The 27,424-nt window shown below is 45.3% G+C and overlaps 1 protein-coding gene across 1 annotated transcript in view; it reads left to right on the forward strand.

Moving 5' to 3' along the window:
• Nucleotides 1-27,424, forward strand: part of LOC147718738 (sodium- and chloride-dependent neutral and basic amino acid transporter B(0+)-like) — a 1,096,946-nt gene that overhangs the window by 126,811 nt on the left and 942,711 nt on the right. Inside the window, exon 3 of the mRNA XM_086966772.1 lies at nt 21,403-21,534. Coding sequence (XP_086822898.1) covers nt 21,403-21,534 — 132 coding nt within the window. The remainder of the gene's footprint in view (nt 1-21,402; nt 21,535-27,424) is intronic.

The raw sequence follows: 27,424 nt of genomic DNA on the forward strand, positions 1-27,424 counted from the left end.
CTCCACCGCCCCAAGGTCAGCTGTGTTGATAGCGCTGTAGGGATGATGGCAGGCCCTGTGTGGCACAACCCCGGCCAGGCAGGAGGTGGGCTGAAGGCTTCAAGGCACCCAGGTATTGACCCTCCGAAGCCATGTTGTAAGCAAGCCTCAATATTTGCCGTTTACAGCAGGGCAGCAGCCGCAATTCCATCCTGCACCTCATCAGCAATAACCGACCCAGTCCCGGATTGCACAGGGAGCCTCCCGCAGACAGCAATCACCTCCATTCTTGATATCTGGGTGGTGGTGGTGGGTGTCTGTCATACTCGCTTACCTCAAGCAGGCCTCCACTGACACCAACAACTTAGGTGCACTTCAGGGCCGCACAGTCCTCGGCTTCAATCTGGGCCCAGCGCGTCGGGTGGTATGTCACGCCTGTGAGCACCACATAATTAAGTGAGCTGCTCACCAAGAACAGCATCAAACAATGTCTCCACACTGTGGAGCGAGCCGAGCCAGCATTCCTGTATGATATATTGATGGGTGGGGATTATAAATGCAGGATGTTCTTTGGACCATGCACAAAGCTTGTTACAGTGTGTCTGATGTGGCTTCCATCTTGGCCACACCCCCAGCATGCAGATTTAAGTTAAGAGGCAGTGTGTAAAGTATTCGTGCAATACTTCAAACAGTAAAAACACCGCACAAAAAGATGCCACACCTGGTTGGAACATTACAGCTTAGTTTAATGAACAAAACAAGACCAAAAGGACAAAAACCGAATAAGTATGACCAGAGTTGCAACAGTTTTAAAGATTAAATGAAATTATAGTGCCTAAAAGCTTAAAGCCCCAATTGGGGCTATCTGGTTACATTAGACTAGGGTAAATCTAAATGTTCTTGGATGCGTCGTCGACAGCCCGAGATGCAGGAAGCAAAAGGCGATGCATCATTGTCTAACCACAGGATTGAAGGTGATGCATTGGTCCTGTTGCGGGTTGAGTTGAAGTCTTTTATGTCCCTGATGCTTACAACAGATCACTCAGGGTTCACGTGAGACGCGTCCAGTCTTTCTTAGTCAAGGCAGAGGGTAGCAGGCATCAGGGCAGCACAGAAACAAAAGCAGTTCTTCCAGAGCAGCAGAGTGGCAGTGCTTTTAGCAGCACAGCAGATCTTCCTCCTGGCAGAGTTCTTCACAGGTCCAGTGATGTACTCAGTTGGTATGGTCAAAAGTAAAGTTCTTATTTCCAGTGGAGCCTTTGATGTGGGGGAGACTTCAAAGAGGGTCTTTGAAGTGCACAGAGGTCCCGCCTTTCTGGCCTGGCTCCAGTCTCACTACAGAGGGTTAAGCAGTCCATTGTGTGGGGACAGGGGATAGCCTGTTCTGTTGTAGGTGAGGCAGTACTAACCTCCGCCCATCCTTCAAGCCAGTTAATGGTACATTGAGGCCCATTAAGTCACACCTAAGCTCCCATTGTGTGTGGCTGTATAGAGGGAATGCACAAAATCCATCCGTCACTCACCCCAGACATGTACTGGAGACAAGCTTCAGGCCCACATTGCTAAGAACAGAAAAAACCTAATCTTTCTAAAAGTGACATTATTAAAAGGGCAATCATAAATGTTATTTCACTAGTAAAGAGGATTCATCATTACCATTCCAGTGATATGAAACATGACAGATGTACTCCTTCTCAATCAGGAATTACTGCTGATAAAGTGTAATAGGAACTCACAATGGACACTACCTTTTGATTACATAGCACCCTCCACTATGGGTTACCTGGGGCCTAACTTATGGGTGACTTTTGTGTAATACCAAGCATTGGCATAGCCAATAGGTTTCGCCTTTGGGATCTTATAAGTACTTAGTTATCCAGCACAATATCCTTGGTGCAACAACATCAACTGTTGCGTGACTAAACACATATAAGGTCACAAAGGCAAGACCTATTGGCTATGCCAATGCTTGTACTTTGAATATTGTCCTGCAAGTTTTTTTCTTTAATAGCACTACGGCCCTCCTCCTTTGGGACTCGCACAGCCTCGATCCTGCGTATTAGCCTTTAGAATTTATTAGTGTAAAATGCCAACAAAGGTAGTGTCTTTGTTGGTATTTATGCAACCTAAACTTAGATGTGGAGCAACGGAGCCCTCAACATTTTTAGCGGTGTTAGGAGATGATACAAAATTGTATACATTAAGTGGGGATCTACATTTCAAATTACATTCTTACATTACATTTCTAACATCTACAATTTCATTTCACATCTTTTCATTTTTAGTCAAAGGAAGGGCCTTATTTAGGGACTGGTGGGTGTTCCCCATATCTGGTCATGAGTTCCACAACTTTGGAGAACTGTCCACCCCATTTAAAGATCTCCGTTTTCTGGCAGGGATCTCTCTGCTGTGAATGGAGACGCTGCCATGCCGGCCCCTTTCACAGCAGCGATGTTTGCCGAACTGGTGCCATGTTTACATTATCCACCCAGCAAAATCTCAAAGGAGTAAATTACCTCAATTGCTTAGGGCCTGATTCCCAAATGCATTTGTGCACCTGGATCTGAATTCACTAAGGGTTTGCATGGGCACGCATGTCACGCTAAGCTCTGCAAATAGCTGCAAAAATATTTTGCGCTAAAAGTTGAACTTTGCGCTCCACCCAACCCACCATGCTACAGCCCCCTGATAATGTATGAAATGGTGGTGGGGGCATATATGGGGGAGTCTAATGTTATGACCTAAATGTAGGTCCAAAGCCAGATTTAAAAAAAAATGATATTGCTTCCCCCTAACACCAAAGAAAAGCAAGGGGTCATGCGATATGTCCCCATATATAACTACATATAGTATGTATGTTTTAACATAAAGCACACTTCTTATGTGCCTCTTCAAGGATTTGCTGTATAGATGTAGGAATACGTACTGGAGTGTGTACTTCCAGTGTCTTTGCTGGACAGCGCAGACTCAGCTTGACCCACAGAGAGTGGCACAACAGCCAGATTTAGAGCAACGGACACTAATGATGTAACCAGGAGGCGACTATGAACTGAATCTGGTGCTGCGCTGTCTTCCACCGTCTGCGCAATGCAGTGCTCCAATTTTTCGCGCAGCACTCTCCTGCGTGAAGGATTGTAAATCAGAGTGCTGATTTGCAGTTCGGTGCAAAATCTGCATTATTTAAAAGTGCAACTCAATTGTAATGATTCATAGAACCTGAATTTGCACTCCTAAGTGGGATTACTTACACAGAAGAATCCACCCGGTGTGACTATATTTTCTCTGTCTGCAAATTGTGAGGGTTGCAGGATGGAGACACCTGTTGTGGTAGCTGACCTCTCGGGTGTTCACAAACTTTGATAGGCCCATTCCAATTCTAGGAGCATTTATTGATGTTCTTCTGAGAAGGGCAGGAGTAAGTCTATCTTCAAAGTGAGAATGTGGAAGGGTTATTGAGATATGGCATTAGTTATGGTGTTGCACATTATGTCTTGTCATTCTTCTAAAGCAGCGCTACAGATTTCTGTGCAGTGTTGCATTGCTTGATTCCTGTAAATCTGGATCTATGAGCATAACCCACACATGTTGGCTTTGGAAAACATATATACGAGGAGCAGATGTGGCCTAACGACCTGAGCTGCCGACTTTGGAGCTGGGGAACCAGGTTCGAGTCTTGACTTCGGCTCAACAGCCTGTGATTCTGGGCAAATCACTTAATCTCCCTGTGCCTACCAAAAACGAATTTGTCCTTGTGTAATGTAACTGGTGCTCATGTAAAGCACTACAATAACTACCTTCAGGTTGAGTTTTCCCTATATAAATCCGCAAAAAACAAAAACAAAAGTTTGCATTGTTAGTAGCAAAACCGGTGCAACTCCAGGACCTTATACCTTTTTGCAGTCTTCAATAGAACTCAAAATCAGAATCCCATCCCTGTTGATACACAGCAACTACTCCTGGTCATAAATAATACCCAAATATCACTGATGCATGTACCCTTGCCTCCTGGTCATCAGTACTCCCAAGGCCGCCTTTGTCACGGTCAATCTTCAAGTTCTGTGCACCATGCTCTTTGCCTGCATGGGAACCCCACAATCAGTCCTCCTTTAGTTCACATCTTTTCTTGTCACCAGGTAACATTATGTCCAGGTGGACTCATGCTGGTCATCCCAAGCTCGGAACACTATTCTTTCCCTGTAACCTTCTGCCTTCACATCGAACCTTTGAAGTTCCTATAAAATGAGCAAGATCTCACCCCACACCAGTGAACCCATGGCGCATGTCATTAGCTGCTGAGATACTGCGCCTGAAACACAGCCAGGGCAACATACAATCCATAGAAGTCTCAAAGGGGCCATCCATCCAGTAAATGATGTCACAACATTTCTCAAAATCCAAGCAGACGTCAACAAATAAAGATACGTTCTAGAATACTTGTTTTTGATTGTTAGTGATGCGGGACTGGGTAAACAGAACTTTATTGTCTTCACTAGAAGGTCCCTTTAAACTACATCTGAGCGGTGCTAGGCTCACGCGCCTCAATGGTGGCCTGCACCAGATCAAAGATCAGCTCAACATAGAGAGACCTGGTGTCTAGTCTTCCATGCTCTCAACCTGTATTAAGTTCCTTGACCTTTACACTGATCGCTGCCTCCCCTTCAAAGAATATGCAAAAAAAAAAACAGTGAGCATCCTGGTGCTGAGAAGTCTACCTCGTAGGGACCTTCCTCTCAACCTACACTTTCTGCTACGTTGTACAAAGAATTTTTCTTTTCCACATCAAAAGCGCCACTTTTGTATTCACCAGTCTGCCTGACTCCATCCTCAACTTCTGGAAGCCATCTTTCATGCAACTCAAGGGTGATCTACCGACACACGTACAACCACACCACACCCACCCTCAAAAACTCACTGGGTTCTCCTTCCAAAATGGGTCAAGTTCAAATCAGCATGCATCATCTAGAACAGTGGTTCTTAACCTATGGTCTAAGGACCCGTGGGGGCCCCGGAGGCATTCTCAGAGAGTCTGTGACTGTTTTACAAAATTAAATAATATTAAAATGAATAACTTAAAATTAATAAAGAATACGAATGCAGAAGCAAAATTGAAAATATGAAAACTTTTTCTATATTTAATTGTAAATGAAACCACATTTTTTAATGTTTTAGCATTAGTTTGGGGGATGCTTGTTTTCATATTTTTGTGTATTGATTTGAAATTGCTTAGGTCAGGGGCCCCTGGCTCCCTAAAATGATTCAGTTGGGGTCCCCGGATTCCAGTAATAATTAAGTAAGGGATCCACAGTCGTTAAAAGGTTAAGAACCCCTTATCTTGAAGGCCATCAACCAATAAACTGGACTGCGTAGCTCAAACCCTCTATCGCCGCACCTACATCACCAACCTTATGAAGCCAGAGCTAAGGGAACCGAGGAAAGAGAAAACAAAAGACAAGATTTCACCATCGAGGCTCCATGCTCTGAATCTCATCCTTCAGCTGACCTTCAGCAACCATCTTAAAACCCTCCTTTTCTCCCACCCAATCCATTTTCATCCCCACTTGGTTACCTCAGCATAACCCACTGTACTTGCTTTTTATTCCTGAGTTTATATAAATGTCAGTCTGTGCTTCTGCATGGGCAGCTGCCCAGGGCCTCGCGCTCCTGGGGGCCCCACCGCCGGCCCCGGAGTAGATCGCAGAACAGGGGGCCCACCGCCGGCCGGCCCGTCAAATTAGGTAAAAAAGCGCTGCGCGCACTTGTGCAGCTGAGGCAATAAGTTACAGTAAGGCTGCAGTCTGTCAGACACCGTGCACGCAGCACGCACCCCACCACCTAGCTTAGTGACATGACCACCTAGCTTAGTGGTGGTGGTGCCTTAGTGGTAATGGTGATGTCGTGCGCAGTGCGCGGGCGCCAGGCCAGACCGTTAATGATGGATCCCAGGGCCGTCAATCTGGTAGCGCGTGAAAGCGTTACCAATGACGGCCCTTGACATCATTTTGGCCAGCCCCCGCTCTGCAGTTAACAGCACTGTCTGTGACGCAGCATGCACCCCGTACACGGCGCGCGCACCCTGGCCAGGAGGGTCGGTTCGGGACGGGCCCAGTTCGTTGTTGGTTGGCATTATGCAGAAGTTGGTTAACGTGACGTCTTAAGGTAAGCGTGTTGTCGCCTGAAATGAGCGGTTTCTATTATGCCAGCACGCAGCACCTGCTGAGGTACTTAACGCGAGGGCTGCTGTGTTGTGTGCAGAACACTGTGTGCAAGATAACCTCAGTGCCATAAACAGCAGCTCCTCAAAGGCATGAAACCCTGCACCGGGCGAAGACCGAGAAAGACACACGTTCAGGCAGTAACGCTCGAGCACCCATTCACCCAATGCACAGGCTACTTCAGGAGAAACACTCGGCTCAGGAAAACGGGTTCTGAACGTTTGCACACATTCTAAATCAGGGGTCTCCAACCTTTTGTGTAGTCCGAGCTACTTCTGGCCAGTTAAAATCGTCGTGAGCTACTGAACCCGAATCAACTCGCGCATTTTTCCGAGAGACCCCCACCGCCCAGTTTCATTGACTTGAAGCCTAATTTCATCATCTACTCACATACCCAGAAAATGACATTTATCACAGCAAGGCGTTTGGCGCAATATTAGAAATATAAGATGGCATGCAATTCAACACACAAGAACTCCTTTTACTACGTTTCATGCCAAAACGACAGGTTCTAAGCTTGGGGGCATCAGCTGTCTGAACCCAATACTAATAAATGAATATATTGCAGTTTTAAAATAAGTGAATTTTTTGGAGTAATGCAAGTAAACACGTGTCAAAAGTTTACAGTAGCGCAGCCTGTCCTCACATCGTTCAGCATACATGCTGGAAAATCTATAACCTTGCTCGCTGACCTTTAACCTCCAAGAACATAATCATGTATGCAACACCTTCCCCACTGAACCAGGTTTTCATATTGGCTTGTAAAGGGGATTAACAACTGGGAGACAGGCCATCTCTGAACAAGTACAGGCTCTGAAAACTGTACCTTCCTGGACTGGAGAGACCCAGGAGATGAGCAATGGTACATCGAGCCTTACACCTCTAGGAGTGCAGAGCTCTGTGAATTGATATGGGGATGCACTATTCCATCACTGGAGACTTGTAGAGTCGGGGGATGAAGTCTCAGAGTGCTGAGCTTGAATCTCAGACGTTTTAGAAGACTGGCAATGTGATTCTGGTCAGGCACTGGTAGGGCTGTACTGGGGTTTGTCACTTTTAGGGCAGGCTGGGCTCAGGGGACTGGCACAGTGACACTGCCTCTCACTTCCACGGATTTGGGAGCTCAGGTGGTTGGCACAGTGATGCAGAGAATGGCAGCGCTAGTGCAAAGTGGGTTCAGTAACTAAATATGCTTGGAGCAGAGAGGAGGTCTACCACCAATATGTCTGCATCACCATGAATATGGCAGGATTGCCCCAAAGGTGGAAAAGTTTGAATCGTTTTCTCACCATGCACAAACATGTATTTTGGTCCGTTCTACAAAATTCTCCATCTCCCGTCCGTCCCATGATTACACCACACTTTCTTTTCCCTCTAACTCTCTCCCTCTCTCTTAGTCAATCTTTCTCTCTTCCTATCTGTGGCTGTCTTTCTTGTGGTTTGTCTCCATTAATAAGGATTCGGCAGAGAGTCGCCAGGAGAAGAGTCCTGGAACTTCTTTTTGGGTTACAGTACCATTTTGGCTGCTGCTTTTTTGACCTCATCGAGGTGGAATTTTCCATGTTTTAGTGGGTCAAAGTAAAGGTAGTTTGTGTTGTGCATTAGCACGTAGTGCAGTGAGGTGAGATACGGCAGAGAACACAGAAATGGCTTGATGTGCTGGCCGTTGAACTAATACGAGTAATAAGAGTTGCATCTCTACTAGGTTTTGTACCGTGGTGCGGATGGTGATTGACTAGGATGGGTGAGCAAGTTTATTGAGTTGGGAAGTAGGCGGTGCATTGAGTACAGGAATAGCTGTGTCAAGGGCATGTGGATATAGAATGGCTGACCTGCACATGTAAAATGTTGAATATTATGCAAACCATACCCAGGAACTTACCAGTCTCCTTTGAATGCAGCAGCAGAATGACTGGAGCAAGCTGGAGAAGACTAGCAAAGTATTCTTCTGACAAACGGCACTGGCACTGGAATGCCATTATTACCCATGAAATGGTATCTCATTACACAGACCAAGCGGATTGGCATTTCCCACACTGAATAAGCACATTTTTGTATACTAGCCAAGTTATGTGTGATAGAGTAGTTGCACAAATAGACATATAGAGTGCACAGATTTAATGCAACTGGGCAATTTTGACAAGTGCTGCCTGCCTTTATACAGGGTCCTTGGTCCTTCCAGAAAACTAACTAGCTTGAATTCGAACAAGTAGTTACACTTTTTGCCACTTGTTGTTTGCAGGAAGTGCATATCCAGCCTTCCATGTTTGGATGTCAGGGAGTCCGTTTCTAGGGCACAAAGTTTGCTTTTCTCATAAAATTATTTTATGGTGCATACTTGGAGCACAACTGCTCACTGCGTCAAATATCTCATCTAGTCAAAGCACCACCCATTTCGTGCAGTTCCACAGATAGTTTACAATTAGTTCCCCAACAAGAAGCAATTACGTTTCCCTCCTAATCAAGAAGTGGATGTACAATAAAGATAATAAACGTGTTCAAGCTAAGGGCAAAAGTAGAAAAAACACCGCATTTGCATATGCAAAAACAGGAATACACAACAAGCAACTCTAGGCAGTCAATATAAATGTGTATGTATCCAGAGCGGGGAACCATCCAAGAGTTATATTTCGAAATGCTCTGTCTGGACAGAAAAAACGGTAAGAGAAATAAAAGCAGTGCAAAGGAACAGAAGGGCCTGGCTTCGAGAGAACGTTAACAATTCCCAGGACAGGCTGGAGTTCACAACCCACGAACATCCTGCTTGTTAATAACCCCTAGTCAGAGCTGAGGGCCCCCACTATTGTTCAGTGCACCGTTGCTTCTAGCAAGGTTTTCACTCTCCGAATAGCGCCTGGGAGCTGCAGAGCAGGTACATTTGATGTTTTCGAACATTTTTGGTCAGTGAATGTTGTGAATCTATGTGTGCGCAAGTTTGTGAATGCTGGGTGTGAATGAGTGAACATGTCTGGGCCACCCGCCCCCCTCTCTGCTAACATTACCATCCGCCACTGGCCGACACCACCCCGCTCCAGCATTACGCCTCCACTTGGACAAGTAACTGATAATTTCTGCTTTATGGGGCACGCACGAAAAACGGCACAATCAGGGTGGGGAGAAGCTTACCTGCAGTCAAAGGCACGTCTCCTCTCCAGGCTGCTTCTGGCGGTCTCCTACTGCTCCGATGCCAGCGCGTTTTCAGTAGATGAGAGAAGCCGGAAGCTCCAGGAGAGGAGCGTCATCGCGTCATAACGTCATCCTGTTCTCCCGCTTCATCCACACATTATGCCCAATCCGGGCGAAGGGCTAGAGCTAGACGAGCTACTCCCGGGGTCTCCGCGAGCTACCGGTAGCTCGCGATCGACCGGTTGGAGACCCCGGTTCTAAATCTTGTATGCGATATTAAAATCACCAATGTAAAAGAAGGCGAAACGGTGGCACATCCCCGGTTGCCCCCTGGGGGGCACACACCTACGCCATCGTTCCCACGAGCACCCGCACATCGCGCGCTGCGACTCCTGCCCTAGCTGCACCGTGTTACATACATGCTGAGGGTAAGGTACAGGCGCTGCAGCTTGCAGTGAATACTGTGCAGGGCAGATCCTGTTTTGGGTTAGTGGTGCAAACAGTAAATACAGTATACCAGCCAGTGGTGCATGCACTCATAGTGTTAATCAGTGGTGCATGCAGGGAGGACACACAGTAGGAGGCTGTGGTGCATAATACGGCGGTGAACATATAGCATAGGAGGCAGCGATACATACATTCTAGAGAAATTATAGAAGGCAATGGTGCATACAGGGAAGGCAATATAGGAGGCAGTGCTGCATACGGTAAACAGGAGGCAGTACTGCATACATTGTGAAGACAGTAAAGGAGGCAGTGGTGCATACAGTGCAGATAATATAGTAGGCAGTGGTGCATACAGGGAGCACATTATGTTATGTTATGTTATTTTTATTTGTACAGCGCACAGCTGCCCCAGCGAAGGGGCGTCCTGGCGCCTTGAGAAGGTAGACACAACACCGATAAAAAAGAGAAAGGAAAAAGCCTGAAATTAAACAAACAGAAAAGTTTTAATGGCACGCCTAAACTGAAGAAGGTCATCAATTGCCCGAATCTCAGCAGGAAGGAAGTTCCACCACTTCGCGGCTAGCACTCGGAAGGAGCGGCCGCCAGTTCTACTCAGCCTGAAGCGCGGAACCACCGCCAGGTTCTGACCCAAAGATCTCAAGGATCGCAGAGGAACATAAGGTGCTCATGTACCCCTCATGCACCGCTCATGCATTGCTCATGTACCCCTCATGCATCGCTCATGTACCCCTCATGCACCGCTCATGCATCGCTCATGTACCCCTCATGCATTGCTCATGTACCCCTCATGCACACCAGCTTTAAACAACCGCGATGCGGTGACTGTGGTTTCATTCGTTGTGAGAAACCCGGCGAGCCACCATGTCATAATTTCCCGAGATCTGAGAATTGGAATCGGACTCGATCGATGGTGGAAGTTGACATTGAATGCCAGCGCCCTGACATGTTGCGGTAAGATAGGCTGATACACTGTTTGTGTAGTTTCCTAGTTTTTTTGAATTTTTGATTTATTCCCCTGGGCTTCATTTTACTTCATTTTAATTAAGTCCTGTATTCCATCCCTTGCAGGCCGAATGATATCCCGTAAAGTATATCCTGGAAACGTGTACCCACAGAGTTCATCTTATCAAGTTCGGTCGAGTTCATGAACCTTAGGTAATTATGTAATATACAACAATTGTGGCAAATGATATTGCTTCTTACTCTGATTCGACATCACGAAAATTGCGTTTGCCTAGAGATCGATTACGACGGTCACAGATGCCACTCCTAATATGTTTGTAGCTAATTAATAACACGAGGTATAATTCAGCAGTAATACTCCTGTTGTCCTTGAGGTGGATTAGGATCCACAGATCCGTGGCGAATTCAGTTTCCCTCTAAGACTGACGAGGATGGTCACAGATTCCACATTTTTGTGGTGTTTTAATGAGGCGATTCGATGTGGTTCTATCCCGGTGAGCTTTTGGTTGGTTCACCCTCCTACGTATGACATAACAAAATTCCCCTGTTTTTAACCCGGCTGGGTATGTTAGGATGCTTTGTAATTCAAGCATGTTACATTAATGAAAATCTATTGCAATGTGGGACGCTTTTTGTAATTGCCCACATTCCTAATTGAAACCTAGTTCTTTTTTAGGTTCATGCGCTCTCTCTTTCATTGGAGCACTTCGGCCCATCATTTACTGTAGACGGTGCCACGCGATATAGACTGTGGCTTCTAGGTAATATGATGTGACTGTCACTGCACATATTAGGAGCAACATTAGATTTTCTCAAGCTGAATAGTTTGTTTGAAATTTTTTTAGGTGCCCTGTTTCACCACCCTGGTACCCCGCTCCCCACTTGTCCTGAAGAAGACCCCGCAGTAGGGCAGGACTCAGCCCACACCCTTCTGGGGTCGAAACGTCGACACACCTTTTCCTTGGTTCCTACCCATCTGACAACATAACATTAAGTGGCTGTGTTAGTTTACTATTGGGATAGGAATATCAAATGTATATCTATTTGAATGACGATGTATATAGGTCAATGTGGTACTGAACTTCAAATGTACATAAGACCACGTGTTATTTACTTTACAACTTATTTAATTCTTTCACTATCCTGATCACGGTCCCTTTCCTCACCTGTCCTTCCTTTCCCACGCCCCTCCTTTTTGGGCAATAAGATTAAATGTCTATTATTGTTCTTGTTGATTGTTATGACAACTGATCTGCATTTGAGGATGTATATTAAATAACATCGCTCAGAAGATTTTGTCCTGAAAAGCCATTATACATACTGTAAAAGATTGTGATTGTTCTTTCAGAAGTTTGTTTTGACTGGGACCCCTTTATACACAACATTGAATACCCAGGTCCCAGTACCATTGGGTCAACCCTTACCTTGTAACACCCTCTTGGTATGGCAAGTAAAACTGAGTGCCGGGTCAAGCCAGACCGCAAGGTTTTTTATCTCCGAACCTGGAGACGGGGTCATACCCAGTTCAGAAGGCCACCAGTTGTCATTCCACAGCCCCGCATGCTTTCCGACCACCATGACCTCTGTCTTCTTAGTATTCAATTGGAGACAGTTAGAATTCATCCAATTAGCCACAGCCCGTACACCGTCGCAAAACCTGAGGGCCTCCACATCCGAGTCCCCACTCAACGTGACCGCCAGCTGCGTGTCGTCAGCATACAAGACCATCGTCAGGCCCCATCGCTTGACGACCACAGCCAGCGGTCTTACGTAAAGATTAAATAAAGTGGGACTCAGTGATGACCCCTTTGGGACCCCCAGGGCCAACGGGTAAGATTTGGATTTGCCAGGTGGAATCACAACCTGGAACGATCTATCCGTAAGAAAAGACCGAAACCAGCACAGAGCAGACCCCTTAACTCCCACTTCCTCGAGTCGCTGAAGTAAAATCCCATGCAAGACCGTGTCAAACGCGGCACTCAGATCTAATAGCAAGAGTGCTGCAGTCCGACCAGCATCAAGCACAGAGCGTAGGTGTTCGACCATGGAGAGTAGGGCCGTCTCCGTGCTATGGCCCGCACGGAACCCATTTTGGGTGGGGTCTAGAATGTTAGCTCTGGTAAGATGGTCTGCCAGGATACCGTTCACATGGGCCTCAATAACTTTTGTGACCCAGGGCAGCAAAGAAATGTGGCGGTAGTTCTCAGGTTTGAGAGGATCCAGGGTAGCCTTCTTTAAGATAGGTGTGACTACAGCCTGTTTCCACCTAATAGGCACTATACCTGAGGACAGAGACAGGTTAATAAGAGACAGCACTGGGTACGACAAAGCGGCAGCATGTTCCTAAGCTGAACCGGTTTAAGCGGATCCGCAGGGGAACCCGACTTGATTTTTTTGCTCAAGGAATCAAAGGCCTCCATTGACAAGGAAGGCAGGGTGTCAAGGCACTCGCTATCACCCATTATACAGCTGGCTCGCTCTGGATTCAACGAGCCAGTCGGGAAAGTGCGATAAATCGCTTGCACTTTTTCAAGAAAAAAAAGATGCCAGACTCTCACAGTGGGAGTCTGAGCATATTTCTGCTGCAGTAACCCTCTTAGCCATGAGGTATTTTAATACCTTAAATATCAGTTTAGAGGGATTGGGGCTGTTCAGAAACTCTTGCGCATAGTAGGCTGCGCGAGTTCTGCATACCGCTCTGTGATAAATGTTCATTTTAGTAAAGTAACAGGCTTTAAGCACAGGATCAAACGATTTTCTCCATCGCCTTTCAGCCTGCCTGCAAGCTCTCTTAAGGGACGCTAAGGTACTGTCGTACCAAGGACTATGGTCTTTAGAACGATGTTTAGACCAGACCAAGGGAATCAAGGAGTCGAGGGCGCGGGAGATCCACTCACAAAAAGAGTCATAGCCACAATCAACATTAGTGATAGGACCCAGGGGTGCTTTCTCCAACAGATAATAAAAGTCCTCTAATTTTAATTTGTTCCAATGTCGTTTAAGAATGGTTTTATCCTGGGATATAAAAGGAGGTTCGGACATGGGAACAGTCATTTTCACCAGCCTATGGTCAGTCCAGATCAGCTGGGTAGGGCAGAGTATTCTAATTCCCTCTAAGTTAGTAAAGAGCGGATCGAGTATATGCCCATCTAGTAAAGGAGGCGCTACAGTGCTTTCGGTGAAGATAACGTGCAGTATGCAGTGGTGCGTAGAGTTAAGATACAATATAGGAGACACTGCTGCAGACGGTAAAGATGCAGTCATAAAAAGCGGTGCTGCATGCAGTGTAGAGACATTAAAGGAGGCAGTGGTGCATACAGTGAAGACGGTAAAAGAGGCGCTGCATATGGTGAAAATACAGTAGAGGGGTCATGGTGCATATGGTCAAGATATAGTATAGATGGCAGTGCTGCATGCTGTAAAGACAGTATAGGAGGCAGTACCGCATATAGTATAGAGATGGTATAGAAGGCAATGGTGTATACAGTGAGGATAATATAGAAGGAAGTGGTGTATATAGTAAAGACAGTATGACAGCCTTTCTCCCAGATGCCATTGTCACTTTCTGTGATGTCACTTCTTGCGACACAATATGCAATTAGAGGGGCCTCACATCTTCCCTTTCGCCCGGGGCCTCAGAAGGCCTAGGACCGGCACTGGTCCTACACAAACTCTACTTCTAGACTCTGGAGCTGGGAGCAAACTATTTAAATTAACATGAAACAGTACTGTGCTCCTCCAAGCCTGATTACGGCATGTGTACTTTACGCAAGTGTAGGTCCTGCGTAAAGGATGCCACTATGAGTAGGCATAAAGTACGAATCTCGTAATTCATCGTTTTTAAACTTCAACCTAGTGTGCTTAATCACACTATGGGGCCAATTCACAAAAGTATTTTTGAGTACTGGAAGTAGTACAACAGAAGAGCTCTTTTACGTAGTCTTGCAGGCCTTTGTGAAAAAAAACTGCAACTTCCAACTTCCGGCTTTATTGTTTGCAGCGTTTAATTACGTTTGTAGAGGGAAAACGCTGTGCAGGGTCATCTGTAAAACATGGAAATGGTTACGTGAATGATTTAAACATTGCTAGTGAAGATGTGGAGACTTTTCTAATTCACATAATTTAATGGCACTGTTCTTTTATTTGTAGTAAACCCCTGACGAAGGGCCACTAAAGGCTTGAAATGCATTGGGTATAACATCATTTATGACTGAGGATGTTTGATGGATTCTAACGTGCCCGGAAAAAGGCCCGAATGGGCATATCTGTTGCATGAGAAACAGTGTTGAAAACATCAGCATCTTACGTGTGTTTAGACAAGAAGAATAAAGACGTGAAAAACATTTTTGGAGCAGTTGGAATAATTATTTTGAAATCAAAAATGGAAAATATTCATGTGGGAAAATCACGCAATCACGCTGTGCGCTTGGAAAAGGAGTGTAACTTCGCTTCATTCACAGTTGTATTCACGAATGCGTGAGATTAGGGTGGATCACGTCTTCCAGGCTGCACGCAAGCAGTTTAAATTCACAAATGTGATTAACTTTGGAAAGAAGGATGAAATTGGATCACTTTTTTACTCAAGTAATACGTCTGCCCTAACCACATGTAGCACCCACTGGATTACTAGCAAAACAGATTACACGGAGTCTGGTACATCCCAGCAACAGATTTTAAAGAACTGTGTTGGACTATTTTTGAGGTCATGGACTTATAAACTCTGAGTGACTCAAACTGTTGTTTTCCTTTTCATTTGTAAATGTTGTATTTCATGCATAGAACATCTGATCATTCAATGGTAACCCATAAGCATTAGCGTCACATTTAACATCAAGAGGGAGGGCGGGGTATCTTAGATGTAGTTATTTGAGGTGAGTTCTCTAATGCATTACGGATATTACTAATCAATTGAAATCAGGCAACAGCAGGTCCGTGTTTAGATGCAACTTTGAGTAGTGCATTGTGGGGTTTGTAGTAATGAAGGACGATTATTAAACAGATGGGCCATTGGCATTGGTTCAGTACAAGGGGCGGAGCCTGGTTGCACTAATTAAAAGAGGGGGAAAGCTAGTGATACGTGAATTGCTTTCTCAGTTGAAAAAACAGGATGGGAAGTTGAGGAAATCGCCACCAGTCATGAAGGTATCAAAACTAGTTTCAGTTGTTTTTAAACAGAGCATTGTGCATTTAAAATAGAGAAGCACTATGCTTATGACGGGGAATATCGTGCTTGTTGCATTTTGATAATAGGGATCGTTTATTTAGGAGGGGAAACGAATGTTGGTAGAGGCTCCTTCAGGCTGTATTGTTTGCAGCGTTTAGTTACGTTTGTAGAGGGAAAACGCTGTGCAGGGTCATCTGTAAAACATGGAAATGGGTACGTGTATGATTTAAACATTGCTTGTGAAGATGTGGAGACTTTTCTAATTCACATAATTTAATGGCACTGTTCTTTTATTTGTAGTAAACCCCTGCAGGTGCGGATTGGCAAGGCGGGCATTCGGAAATGGGCCGGTGCCTCAGTGCCCTCTGTGGGCCGTATTTTTTTCTCCCCTTTCCCAGTCCACAGAGAGTGGACTAGGAAAGGGGAGAAAAAGAACCGGCCCACCGAGTGCACGGAGACAGAGACTGAGAAAATGAAAGCAGCCTCGCTGTGCGGCCAGACAGCAATTGTCAGCTGTGGCCTCTCTTCACCCCTGCCCTGCCAAGCAATCAAGCTGAGGCTGGGCTGGGGAGGGGTGATTGTTTGCAATAATCAACCTCCCTGGGGACCAGGTGTTTCTCAGGCCTTTGAGCCATTTGCACCTCGGCCCCCTGGCGCCCATGCAGCCCAGAAACTGTTAGTCTTAGCACCTCGCCCACAGCCCTTCACATTCAGGGCATAGTGGGCGAGGAAGAATGGGTCTTGCTGTGGGGGCCTGGTGATGTTTGGAATTTTTTTGATTTATTTATGCAATTTTATATAGCGCGGACTTTACCCGAAGGTGTCAGAGCACTTCACACTAGGAACAGCAATAATACATGAGGAGAAAATTATAAGTGGACAAATTACAAAAGCAAACGTTAAGTTACATGAATCAAAAGTGACAATAGTGAGCAACCAAAATACAAGAGGAGCAAACGATACATTACAGGAGGAAAAAGAGATGTGTGCAGGTTACAAAAGCGTACAAAGTACAAGTAGAGGTATAATACTGCAATTAATGGCAGACACTCCAGCACAAGAACAAACGTTACGTAGGCAATGGTGGCACTTGTGCAAGTATCTAAAGCAAACAAAAGTGAGAGGTAGCAAACTGTGTGTTACAAGAGAAAAGTGACTTGTGCAAGTTACAAAAGGGTACCATACACAGATACAAGGATAATACTGCAATAAATGGTAAACACTCAAACTGCCAGAACACACTGGGAAGGCACTTCACATGCACCAGCTTCACCTCAGCCTCCCCCCTGGCTACTTTGGATGACCCAGAAAGCTGTGTTTTGTGCTCCCCTGCCAGGACATTTTCCCAAGGCCTGGAGGGTTGATTAATTTACTAATTGCAGGGGCCTTACCTCTGTTCATGTGCTTCTGAGCTGAAGGTCTGGGGAGGGCTGAGTAGGTTAGTAATAGCAGGGGCTTTGCTGCTTTTCAGGTTATCCTGTGCTGGAGGGCTGGAATAATTTTGACTATTTTTTTTTTTAGTTGCTCAGCATGTAGGCCATTGTCTCCTTGGCCCTGTGTCGTGTGCAAGAACAGTATCCTCCCACTTTCATTCCTTGTCTGTGCAAATGGTATTTCATGAAAGGGCACGCCCCTTGAATGTGGGCCACGCCCCTTGAATGTGGGCCACGCCCCTTAAATATGGGCCACGCCTCTTGAATGTGGGCCACTTTTTTCGTCAGTGCCCGGGCCGAATTGTGATCCCAATCCGACCTGGCCTGACGAAGGGCCACTAAAGGATTGAAATGCATTGGGTATAACATCATTTATGACTGAGCATATCTGTTGCATGAGAAACAGTGTTGAAAACATCAGCATCTTACATGTGTTTAGACAAGAAGAATAAAGAAGTGAAACATTTTTGGAGCAGTTGGAATAATTATTTTGAAATCAAAAATGGAAAATATTCATGTGCGACAATCACGCTGTGCGCTTGGAAAAGGAGTGTAACTTGGCTTCATTCACAGTTGTATTCACAAATGCGTGAGACTAGGGTGGATCACGTCTTCCAGGCTGCACGCAAGCAGTTAAAATTCACAAATTTGATTAACTTTGGAAAGAAGGATGAAATTGATGTTCACCGTATAGCTTTTTTACCCTATGCGCACAAGACAGGACGCAAAAAATTTGTTTTTTCTTTCAAACAGCGGATAACTTACAAAGCACAGGTGGGACAAATGTGACACCCACCTGACGCCTAAAGTCTTATCTAATATCATTTTATATGTATCTTGGATAACTATGGGAGCTATGATTTCCAGAATAGATATCCTTGCCCCCTTCTCCCCTGCATCTTGTCCACCTCACTAGTGTACGACGCTCACACTGTCTACTCTACAGCAAATACTTTCTGATATATTCAATATTATATCGTTGCTCCCAAGGGTCTAGCTGGGTCTCACTGCTTGACCTCATTGTCACAGGATACAACCCCGGAGGGACTGCCTGGCCTTTCATACTTCCAAGGTGGATCAAATGTCTACCACTGAGGAGAGTAAAAAAAACAATTTTTTTAGCACCAAGGTGCCCCGATATGAACGTTTGCTTAAAAGATACACGTTTTTTTTAACACGGATCTAACATTAGTACAAAAGGTTACAATGGCACCAGGGCCTAGGGGGGAGGTGTCTACAGCACCCCAATTTCTGGAGGTCTTTCAGAACCTGCCAAGAGAGGGGTCCATTTCCCTTGATTTCATCAGGCTCCACACCACCATTACTACACCATTGTGCCTTACTGTGTTTTAACAGTGTCTCCGGGTGCTATGAAGCACTGGTAATGTGGGCGCTATATAAACCACCTAGAGAAACATACACACAGAGTACACAGAGACATGGCTGTTTCTAAGTGTTTTTTGTGTCCACATTTCCAGTATTATTCAAGAACAAACCGAAAGACCAATATTTCTTCTAAGAGGGTAAAATGACTTGATAGAGTTTTAAGGGACCTGGGTTGTGACTGCATAACAGGCTTCAGCGCCTGATTTCAAGTGTCAACAAAGTGGAGACACTGCAGCCTCAGGCCCATGTGTGCTGTGCGCAGAGTCGGTCCGGGCACCTACAAGAACTTGCAGAACGACTCATCTTTCAGCCCCTCCGGCTCCAGAACTCTTTCAATACTATACAATGCCCCGACGAGGAGAGTGAGCTTGAGTGGGGTTGGAAAGGGGGCATTTTTTTAGGTTGCGGAATATTTTCAGGTGGGTGGTTGCATTGAAGTGCACGAATGCCAATTTTAACTAGCTTGGGGTGCAAAGCTGGGTCCAAGGGGGGCGACTCCCTCAAAACAAGTGAAGGTTGATGGGACTTCACAGCAAACAGAAAATTAGGCAAGATGGCTGAGCTGGGTAAATAGATTTCCTGGGTGCCTCGAGTAAACATGCTTTTAGGAAGCTAGCGACTTGCTGCTGGGTACTTTCTTAACTTTTTTCACTCAATATAATTGAAACACCCCATGTTTGCTGCATATTGTCTCCAAAGGGTACATCTCCCACCACCCACAACGCAGAGAGGTGTGTGGCAGTGATGAAAGAGTGGTGTACCTCACTAGGACCCGTATGCGGGCGCAGCGCGACACCTTCTCTCATGCCCTGACTTGCTCTGTAATAACAAGTGTGCGCGCCTCGCGCGACAGAAGGGGGGGGCGCGCGCCTCCGCTGCAGCAGGGAAGAGGGGGCTGCACGATTCACTTGCAGGAGCGGTAATTGCTACCATACAGTGGCGCTCGCTCCCGCAAGTGAATCGCCAGACTTGCACACGTTGCCATTGAAGGCAATTGAACGCGTGCACGTGTTTGGCTGAAAAGCAATAACAATAGGTCATTTTGCCTATGCAGCGCATGCGCGCTGCATAGGCCAGACCTAAAAAGGGAGTTTCAGGCTTGGCAAAGAGTTTTACATATCATGTCCACATGGCAGTGTAAACTGTACACACAAGCTCTGAAGCTGCAGGCCTCAGACATGTGTAAAAGGCTACTGGAGTAAGTGACTGCAAGCCCACTAGAAGCATTTAATTTACAGGCCCTGGGATAATGTAGCGCACCGTAACAAGGATTTATAGGTAAATTAAATATGCCAATTGTGGATAATCAATTACACTGTGTTAAGAGGAGAGAGCACATGCACTCTAGCACTGGCTAGCAGTGATAAAGCACTCAGTCATAAAGCCAATAAAAACGAGGTCAGAAAAAAGCAGGAAAGCAGAACGTTTGGTGTGACCCTCCAGTGAGGGCCATTTTCCAACAGGGTTGTTGAAGGCAGTCCTCAAATTCCATCCACCTGATTTAGATGGGTTGAAATTAGAGGTTTGTTTTTACTACCCGTCACCCTGAATGTAAGGGCCAGTGAAAACTGCTAGATGCTCCCCATGCCATCTGAGAGGCCTACCATAGTGAGGGGAGCAATTTCCTTAAAAAAAAAAAAAGAAAATAAAACTTCGGACTTTTCTTTTTGAAAATGAAACATAAAACAGCTTGGTGCAAGGCTCCATCATGTTGACAGAGCTGTCCGCCAAATGCCAAAAAGCATTACCAGGAACCGCTGTGAAGGAAGTACCTGCCAGTGCTTTAAGAAGTGTAAATTTGAAGAGCGGCTCTTTGGTTCGGGCGCCGTCTCCCTGATGGAGAAATGGGCCACCCGCTAGCATCTAAATTAGGCTTTAAATATATTGTATTTATAAATAAGGCAGAAAGGTTGTTATTGAGACAGTGGCATAACCTATAATCTGCCCTATTAGGAGCATATGTCCACCAGCAATGCCTCAAATTCGTATCACCACCTATTGAACAACAAGAACCAATTACAGCCACTGTCAGTAAAATCAACACATAAGGACAATTTGCTTTATTTTTTAAGAATTCTTTAACTTTGGCAGCCAGCGGCTCCCTGGTCTGGTGATCCTCTGTCAACAGGGAAAGACCACATATGTAAACTTGCGTTTTAACCATTCGCCGCTGTTTCCAGTAAGTACTTTTTTCTTGCACCTTGTACAGCGGTTTCTGTATGTTAGGTAGAATTTTAATTTGCTTAATTCTCACACATTTTATTAAATAAAATAATGAAATGGCTTTAATTAACTAAATTGAATACTTATTTAGACTGCATGCTATTTTCTTGCACTTCCCCTTCTTATGCCTGCTTTTTGTACTCGGGTGCAAATTGAGGACAGATTACTAATGGTGCCCCAAACAATCAGTCTGTGACTCCCCTTAGAATGTTTTTTGTTACTCTGCACAACATGTACACAGCTTAATTGGTGAGAAGTGCGTGATTTGGAATATATCTAGTGCCTTTATCCGCATATACACATGCACCAATAATGACATTTACAGTGTATGGGGATGTTCAACTTCATGTACCAAATATCTGTTTTATTTATGAGACCTCTCTTGAATCGGAACTTGTTGTTGTGTATATATATGAATGCTATTCTAAAAATCAACTTCACTCCTCAGGTGCATTTCTCATTCCTTACATGATAATACTGATGCTTACTGGAATGCCTTTATTTTTTCTGGAATCTTCCCTTGGACAATTTGCCAGCATAGGGCCAGTTCTGGTGTGGAAAGTTGTTCCAATCGTCCAAGGTAAGTATACACATTCATTGCATTTTATACAGTTTTATATTAAAGCTAAATTCATGTCATAAGTTATCTTTTCAAGATGAACCAAACCCTGCGTAAACAAGCATCGACAAAGCAATAGGCCTATGCTTTAAATGGTGAAGCCACTAGATTTGCCAGTGTTTGCTTGCACTGGCATGTAAACACATGCATCCATATGCATCATACGCATGTCAAGCAATTTTAAAATGGGTTTCCAGTTTAAGGAAATCCATTCCAAGATGGTGGGCATGCATCATTACGTGTGTGTTGTGATGCAAATGGGTGGATGCGTCATGATGCTACATATATACATATGACACGAAGTGGATGCCAAATTTACCATTCGATATTGCTGGATGCTCTTCTCAGGGTAGTCACTTATACAAATGTATACAATGTGCATGACAGCACATATTAAGAATGGAACGGTCGTGTAGCAAAGTCCAACTGCATGGCACTACAGAAATTAAAACAATGTTTTTTTAAATTATAAAAACAATATGACAGGAGGGGCAGGGGTGCAACAGTAGAGTGGGCAGGAGTGGAGAAATAAGAAATCCTGCCGAGCAGGCGAAGCAAGACAGCAAAGTATTAAAAAAAAGTGCACAGTTAGTGGCTGGGAAGGTAGCACATTGAGGCAACAACATGATACATAAGCACATTCTCAGAGTTCACCCAAAATGTCATTATAGCTTTTTAAGTCTTTCTCATCAGTAATAAATAATTTGAGGAAACAGCCAGTTATCCGACCGCTGACCAAATACTACATAATCTCCTCTAGTCACTCAGCGACCTAGAAAATAGTACATAATGGCTGGTGTTTAGCCAGGCATATGAAAATTAGTTGAAATGATGTACAATTTGACCGCCAGGCAGATAAATATTGTGAAGGAGGTCATTATTTAGCCATTCATAAGGAGCAGGATGGGCTCATTTTGACCTTCTTATGGAAGGCCTTTTGCTAGCTATAGGCTTCCTTATAAAGGGGATTGTGCTTGCTTAGTATTTCAAACCTGGCAACACTGCAGCAATCGACACGCAGAACCAAACTGGGAATGTAGACAGATAAGTGGTATGTGGTCCCCAGAGGGAGTGACACATACAGTAGGCAATTGGTGTTCTGGGCACAGTGCTTTGAAACACTTGTAGGAGGTAAATTAAGGGAGGCTCCGTAATGGGGCTTCTGGGGAATGGGGAAGTGAAAGCAGGAGAAAGGCAAGTAATAAATCTAGGTAAATAAATGAAGTAGTTCACTCTGCTGCCTGTGAATTAACACACTTTTTCATACTATTCACCCAGCCGAGTCGATTGAGGGCAATCCATGTCATGAGTTTGAGGGCAACCCATGTCATGAGTTGCCGCTCCAGCCATATTTCCATTTTAGTCATCCATAAAATGCTTCTTGGGCATTGTAGTTTCGTTTTTTTAACATGCTAAGCAGTTTAAGGTCCAGAGCAAGGTTCTGTCTCTACTGATCCCCAACGTTTGTCCTTGACAGTGGTGTCTCAGCAAAGGAAATGGGGAAGCCAAAAAAATATGAATTTGACAAGCTTGGAGGCTTTACCTGTCTATAGTCGTTGTAGTGGGGGGCTGGGGAAGAAAGAGGTAGGACCAGTAAAAGGAGTAGGATGACATGTTTGAGAATAAGGGCCAGGGGCGGACCGCCAACTGGACTAGGACGATCAGAGCCACCAGGACAAGAAGGTATACTAGGACCATGGTGAGAGGGATCAGGAGAGCCAGGAGTATGTGGAACAGGGGGATTTGAACCCTATGGACAAAGGGCCAGAAGGACCAGGGGTAAAAGGAACAGAGGGCTTGGACCATAGAGATGAGGGCTAGGACGGACTGAGCACAGTCATCAGGACCAGAGGGATGAGGACAACAAGAACCGGGAGCAGCAGATTGAGGCATATAGATCACAGAGGAGCAGCACCAGGAGACAAATGGAAACACCAGTGGAAAGAAGGACCAGAGGAAGGAGGATCAAGACCATAGTGATCACATTAAGGAGGACCATGGGGTAGAAATGAATAGATTAAGAACGGAAAAAGCACAGCCAGAAAAACAGGGCTAGCAGGACCTCGAGACCCTAGATTGGAATGAAGGGTTATAAAGGACCGGAACGTGTTGAACCAGTGCTATCAGGATCAGAATGTTTATGAGGGTCAGACTCGGGGGTGATCCTAAAGCAATGATGACAAGGACTACATGAACCAGGGTGGCCCACAACATGGGAACAGGGAGAACCAGTGCCAAAGGAATGAGGAAGACCAGACCAGAAGGAGCATGACAGAGGGGATCAGGGTTATATGGACAAGAATATGGTAGAACGGGCAAACTAGAGGACCAGGAGAACTAGTCGGACTAGGATGGGGCAAGAACACTGGGGCAGTAGGAACACTAGGGAAAATAAGGCTAGTGGGACCAGCACCAGAAGACCTGTTGTATGAGTACCAGAAAAATAACAAACTAAGACGAGGACTTAATGTAGCAGGAGAACCATGAGCAGACAGACCAGGAACAGACCAACCGAAAACCTAGATAAACCATTGGAACAGGATCAGGCGGAAAGATGTATGAAAATTAGGTTAGGGGGATGCTAAGATCTGGGAGCCTGTGAAACAGGATACCCAGGATACAAAGGACTAGGTTCAGGGGTATATGGGAAGGGTGACAAGACAGACGAGGAAGTACAGGGCCGAGAAGTTCTAAGGCTTCCATGAACCAGAGGTCAAGTAGCCAAAGAATTAGGAAAGGCTATGGTTGATCTGTGGTGGACTAGGATAAGTTATTGCTGAACCATGAGGGCAAGAAACATGAAGACGAGGTCCAGGAGGATCAAGACCAGATTGAAGAGGAGTGCGAAGATCAAGACCTAGAGGCTGTCAAGATTGCACAGTGCGGCTGGAACAACAAACTACAAAATGGCCGTCGGTCTGGAACCTGCATACACGGGGACAGGTTAGGCATGCTAAAGCCCGGCCTTCCCCGATCAGCAGCGCTTCGCGTTCAGTGTGTGGAAGCTCTGACGCCTTACCTGATCTCTTCCGGGTCAACGCGCTCCTCGCATCAGTTTCGGCGTTCGCTTGGCGTTTCCCAAGTCGGGTCATCTTTCCTGGTGTCCTCTGAATCACATTCCAGACATCGTTTGCCTGCATTTGAAAGAAAAGGAAAGAAAAAAAAGAAGCATCATTATATCATTCGGTAGCAGCGCTTTGCGCTGGTTTATTATTTTGTCTTTATTTTGCATATTTCTTACCGGATTTCGTGATTTTGGACATTGAAGGGTTCCGTACCGTTCTCTGGGTTCTAGAAGCCATTGCGAGAACAGTAGGCATACAGGAACAAATAAAGAAGACTAAGACGAAGTATTCTTTTATTATGTGAATTCTGCGTTCTGCGCTGACTTATTAGTTCCAGTATATTTTGCTTTAAGCCACTTACCTGATCCTATGCTCTCTGCACTGTGAGAATGTGCTCCCCACTTTGAGATCTAGGAGGAATAGTTAGAACAGTTTTTTACCTGAGCAGAAGGTGCATTTAGTTTGCTACATTCAAGCTGTTTCGCATGAAGATTCTCTTTTGATGAACAATACGAGGTGAACAGGTAGGCACACATACAGTCCCATGCCTATAGTATCTTCCCATATACAAAAGGTTCTCTTACTTACATCACTTTATTGTATTTTCTAGTATCAGACTCAAGCCTTCAAAGAGGCAATGGCTACTAGTACCATAAATTAGGCCAGGCAGATTAGGGACTAGGGAGACCAGGTGTACCAGTGCCAATGGCATCTTAGCAAAGAGGACTAGGTGAACTGAAAGGATCATGATGAGGACAGTAAACAGAACAGAGTGGGCCATCAAATTAGGGGTAGGGGACCAGGGTGTTGATTACCAGGAGAGGCAGAGTAATTATTATGGGTAATTGGACCAAGGTAAGGAGGATTATCTGTAAGAAATCCAACCAGCATCTGGAAGACAAAGGCTCGGGAGGAGTCAAACAAGGAGAATCTGGATCAAGAGCTGCAGTACCAGTGGGACTTAAGAGGACAAGTAACAGATCCAGGAGGACCAAGACAACTCAAACTAAGATGGCCAGGACTTAATAGGCCAGATGGACCAGCACCTGTGGTACCTTTGCTAGGAGGTTCTGGGCGAGGAGAATCAGGACAAAGTGACCGGGCCAAGAGCATCAGAAAGGAACAGAGCCAGATGGGCCAAGACAGACCGGGGTAGCCAAGAAGGGCCAGGGTGGCCAAAAAGCAAGGTTTATGATAACAAGCACAATAGTACAAAAAAGACTAGGGTGACTAGAATGAGGGAGACCAAGGCTAGGAGGGTTGTGAACCAGGTCCATGAGAACTAGGCCCAGGAGAAACAAAACTCCAAGGGCCAGCCAGGACCAGGAGGATCATTGCCAATGGGCACATAGTCTCAAGATGGACAAGGGCTATGAAAAATAGGAACAGCACGACCATGGCCTAAGAGTACCAGTGGGACCATGACCATAGGACAAGAGCCCAGAGTCCCATGTGGAGCAGAGTGAGCAAGGCTTTGGGGTAGCAGTATGAGTGTGAGGAAGATCAGCGAGACCAAAACATCCAGAGCCAGGAAGATTAAGGAGTCTGGGTCTTGATGTCAGGTTGACGACAAAGACAGGGAACAGGGCAAGGAGAATCAAGATGGCCCAAGCAAGGAAGAATAAGTGTGCCGGATCTAGAAGAACCAGGACAACAGGGCTAGGTGGAGAAGAACCCAACAGATCAGCAGGCTCCGGATGAGGAACAGTATTAACAGGATCCTGAGAAACAGGAAGGGCTAATACAAGGAAGAGCCAGAATCGGGGCCAGGAAGAACTCGAACAATGAGCATCCGATTCAGGATCGAGTACTAAGGGTGACCAGATCTTGTTGAACCAGGGCCAAGCTGCAGCTGAGGAGGACTAAAACAGTCTGGAAAAGAAGGGCTTGGAACAGGACCAGTCGGAGGAGCAATATCAGAAGTCACAGAAGGACCTAGAAAAGAAGGAAGACCAGGAGGACACCCAGGTTATTCTACACCACATGTGTTAGTTTATTCCTTTTGTAAATCATATTTATTAATTTCTTCTTATGCTGTCAATCCACAGAAACCTCTACCTTATTTAGTCCACATAGAGAACTGGTAAGTATTTGCTGAAAAATCGGAGCATGCAAGGTGAATAAAAAGTCAGGACTGTGACCTCTGAGTGATAGCAGGCATTGTTTGATGTCGGGTCAGTAGTCTGAGGGTGGATCTGGGGGCAGAGGCCAGTCAGACAAATCAGAATCTCTTTATACTTTTGCCAGCAGTACAGTAAACAGCAAAATTAATCTTGCATTTTTTAAGGCAGCCGGCAAAATAGAAAATAACTTTTACTTTTTAGCCAGTGGACATTTTTAATGGCTGATACAAGTAACTATGCAATCACTAGGATAGATAGAACTAACCAACTAGGAGGTGGAATTGCAATAATCTTCAATAGAGATCTGAAATGTACTTTAGACCCAGTCGACATCCCTGACTGCGAAGCCGGCTTTTTTAAAATATCTTTGAACCCGAACTTTACGATGTCCAGCCTATTGATATACTGACCCCCCGGCAACTCATCACAATGGGCGTAAAACCTAGCCAATCATATCACTCCGTATTACATAGCCTCCAAAAACTTCTCACCTCTCTGAGACCTCAACTTGCATCTTGACGACCCTTCCACCCCCTCTTGCTCTAACTTGCTAGATCTGACGGCTCTTAACCTGACCTTGGTCAACTCGGGACCCACCCACAAAGCGTGCCATTTGCTCGACCCTATCATTACTAATATCAACGACTTAAAATGGCACGACAC

Source organism: Lissotriton vulgaris, chromosome 4_1, assembly GCF_964263255.1.
Source record: "Lissotriton vulgaris chromosome 4_1, aLisVul1.2, whole genome shotgun sequence".
Classification (NCBI taxonomy): domain Eukaryota; kingdom Metazoa; phylum Chordata; class Amphibia; order Caudata; family Salamandridae; genus Lissotriton; species Lissotriton vulgaris.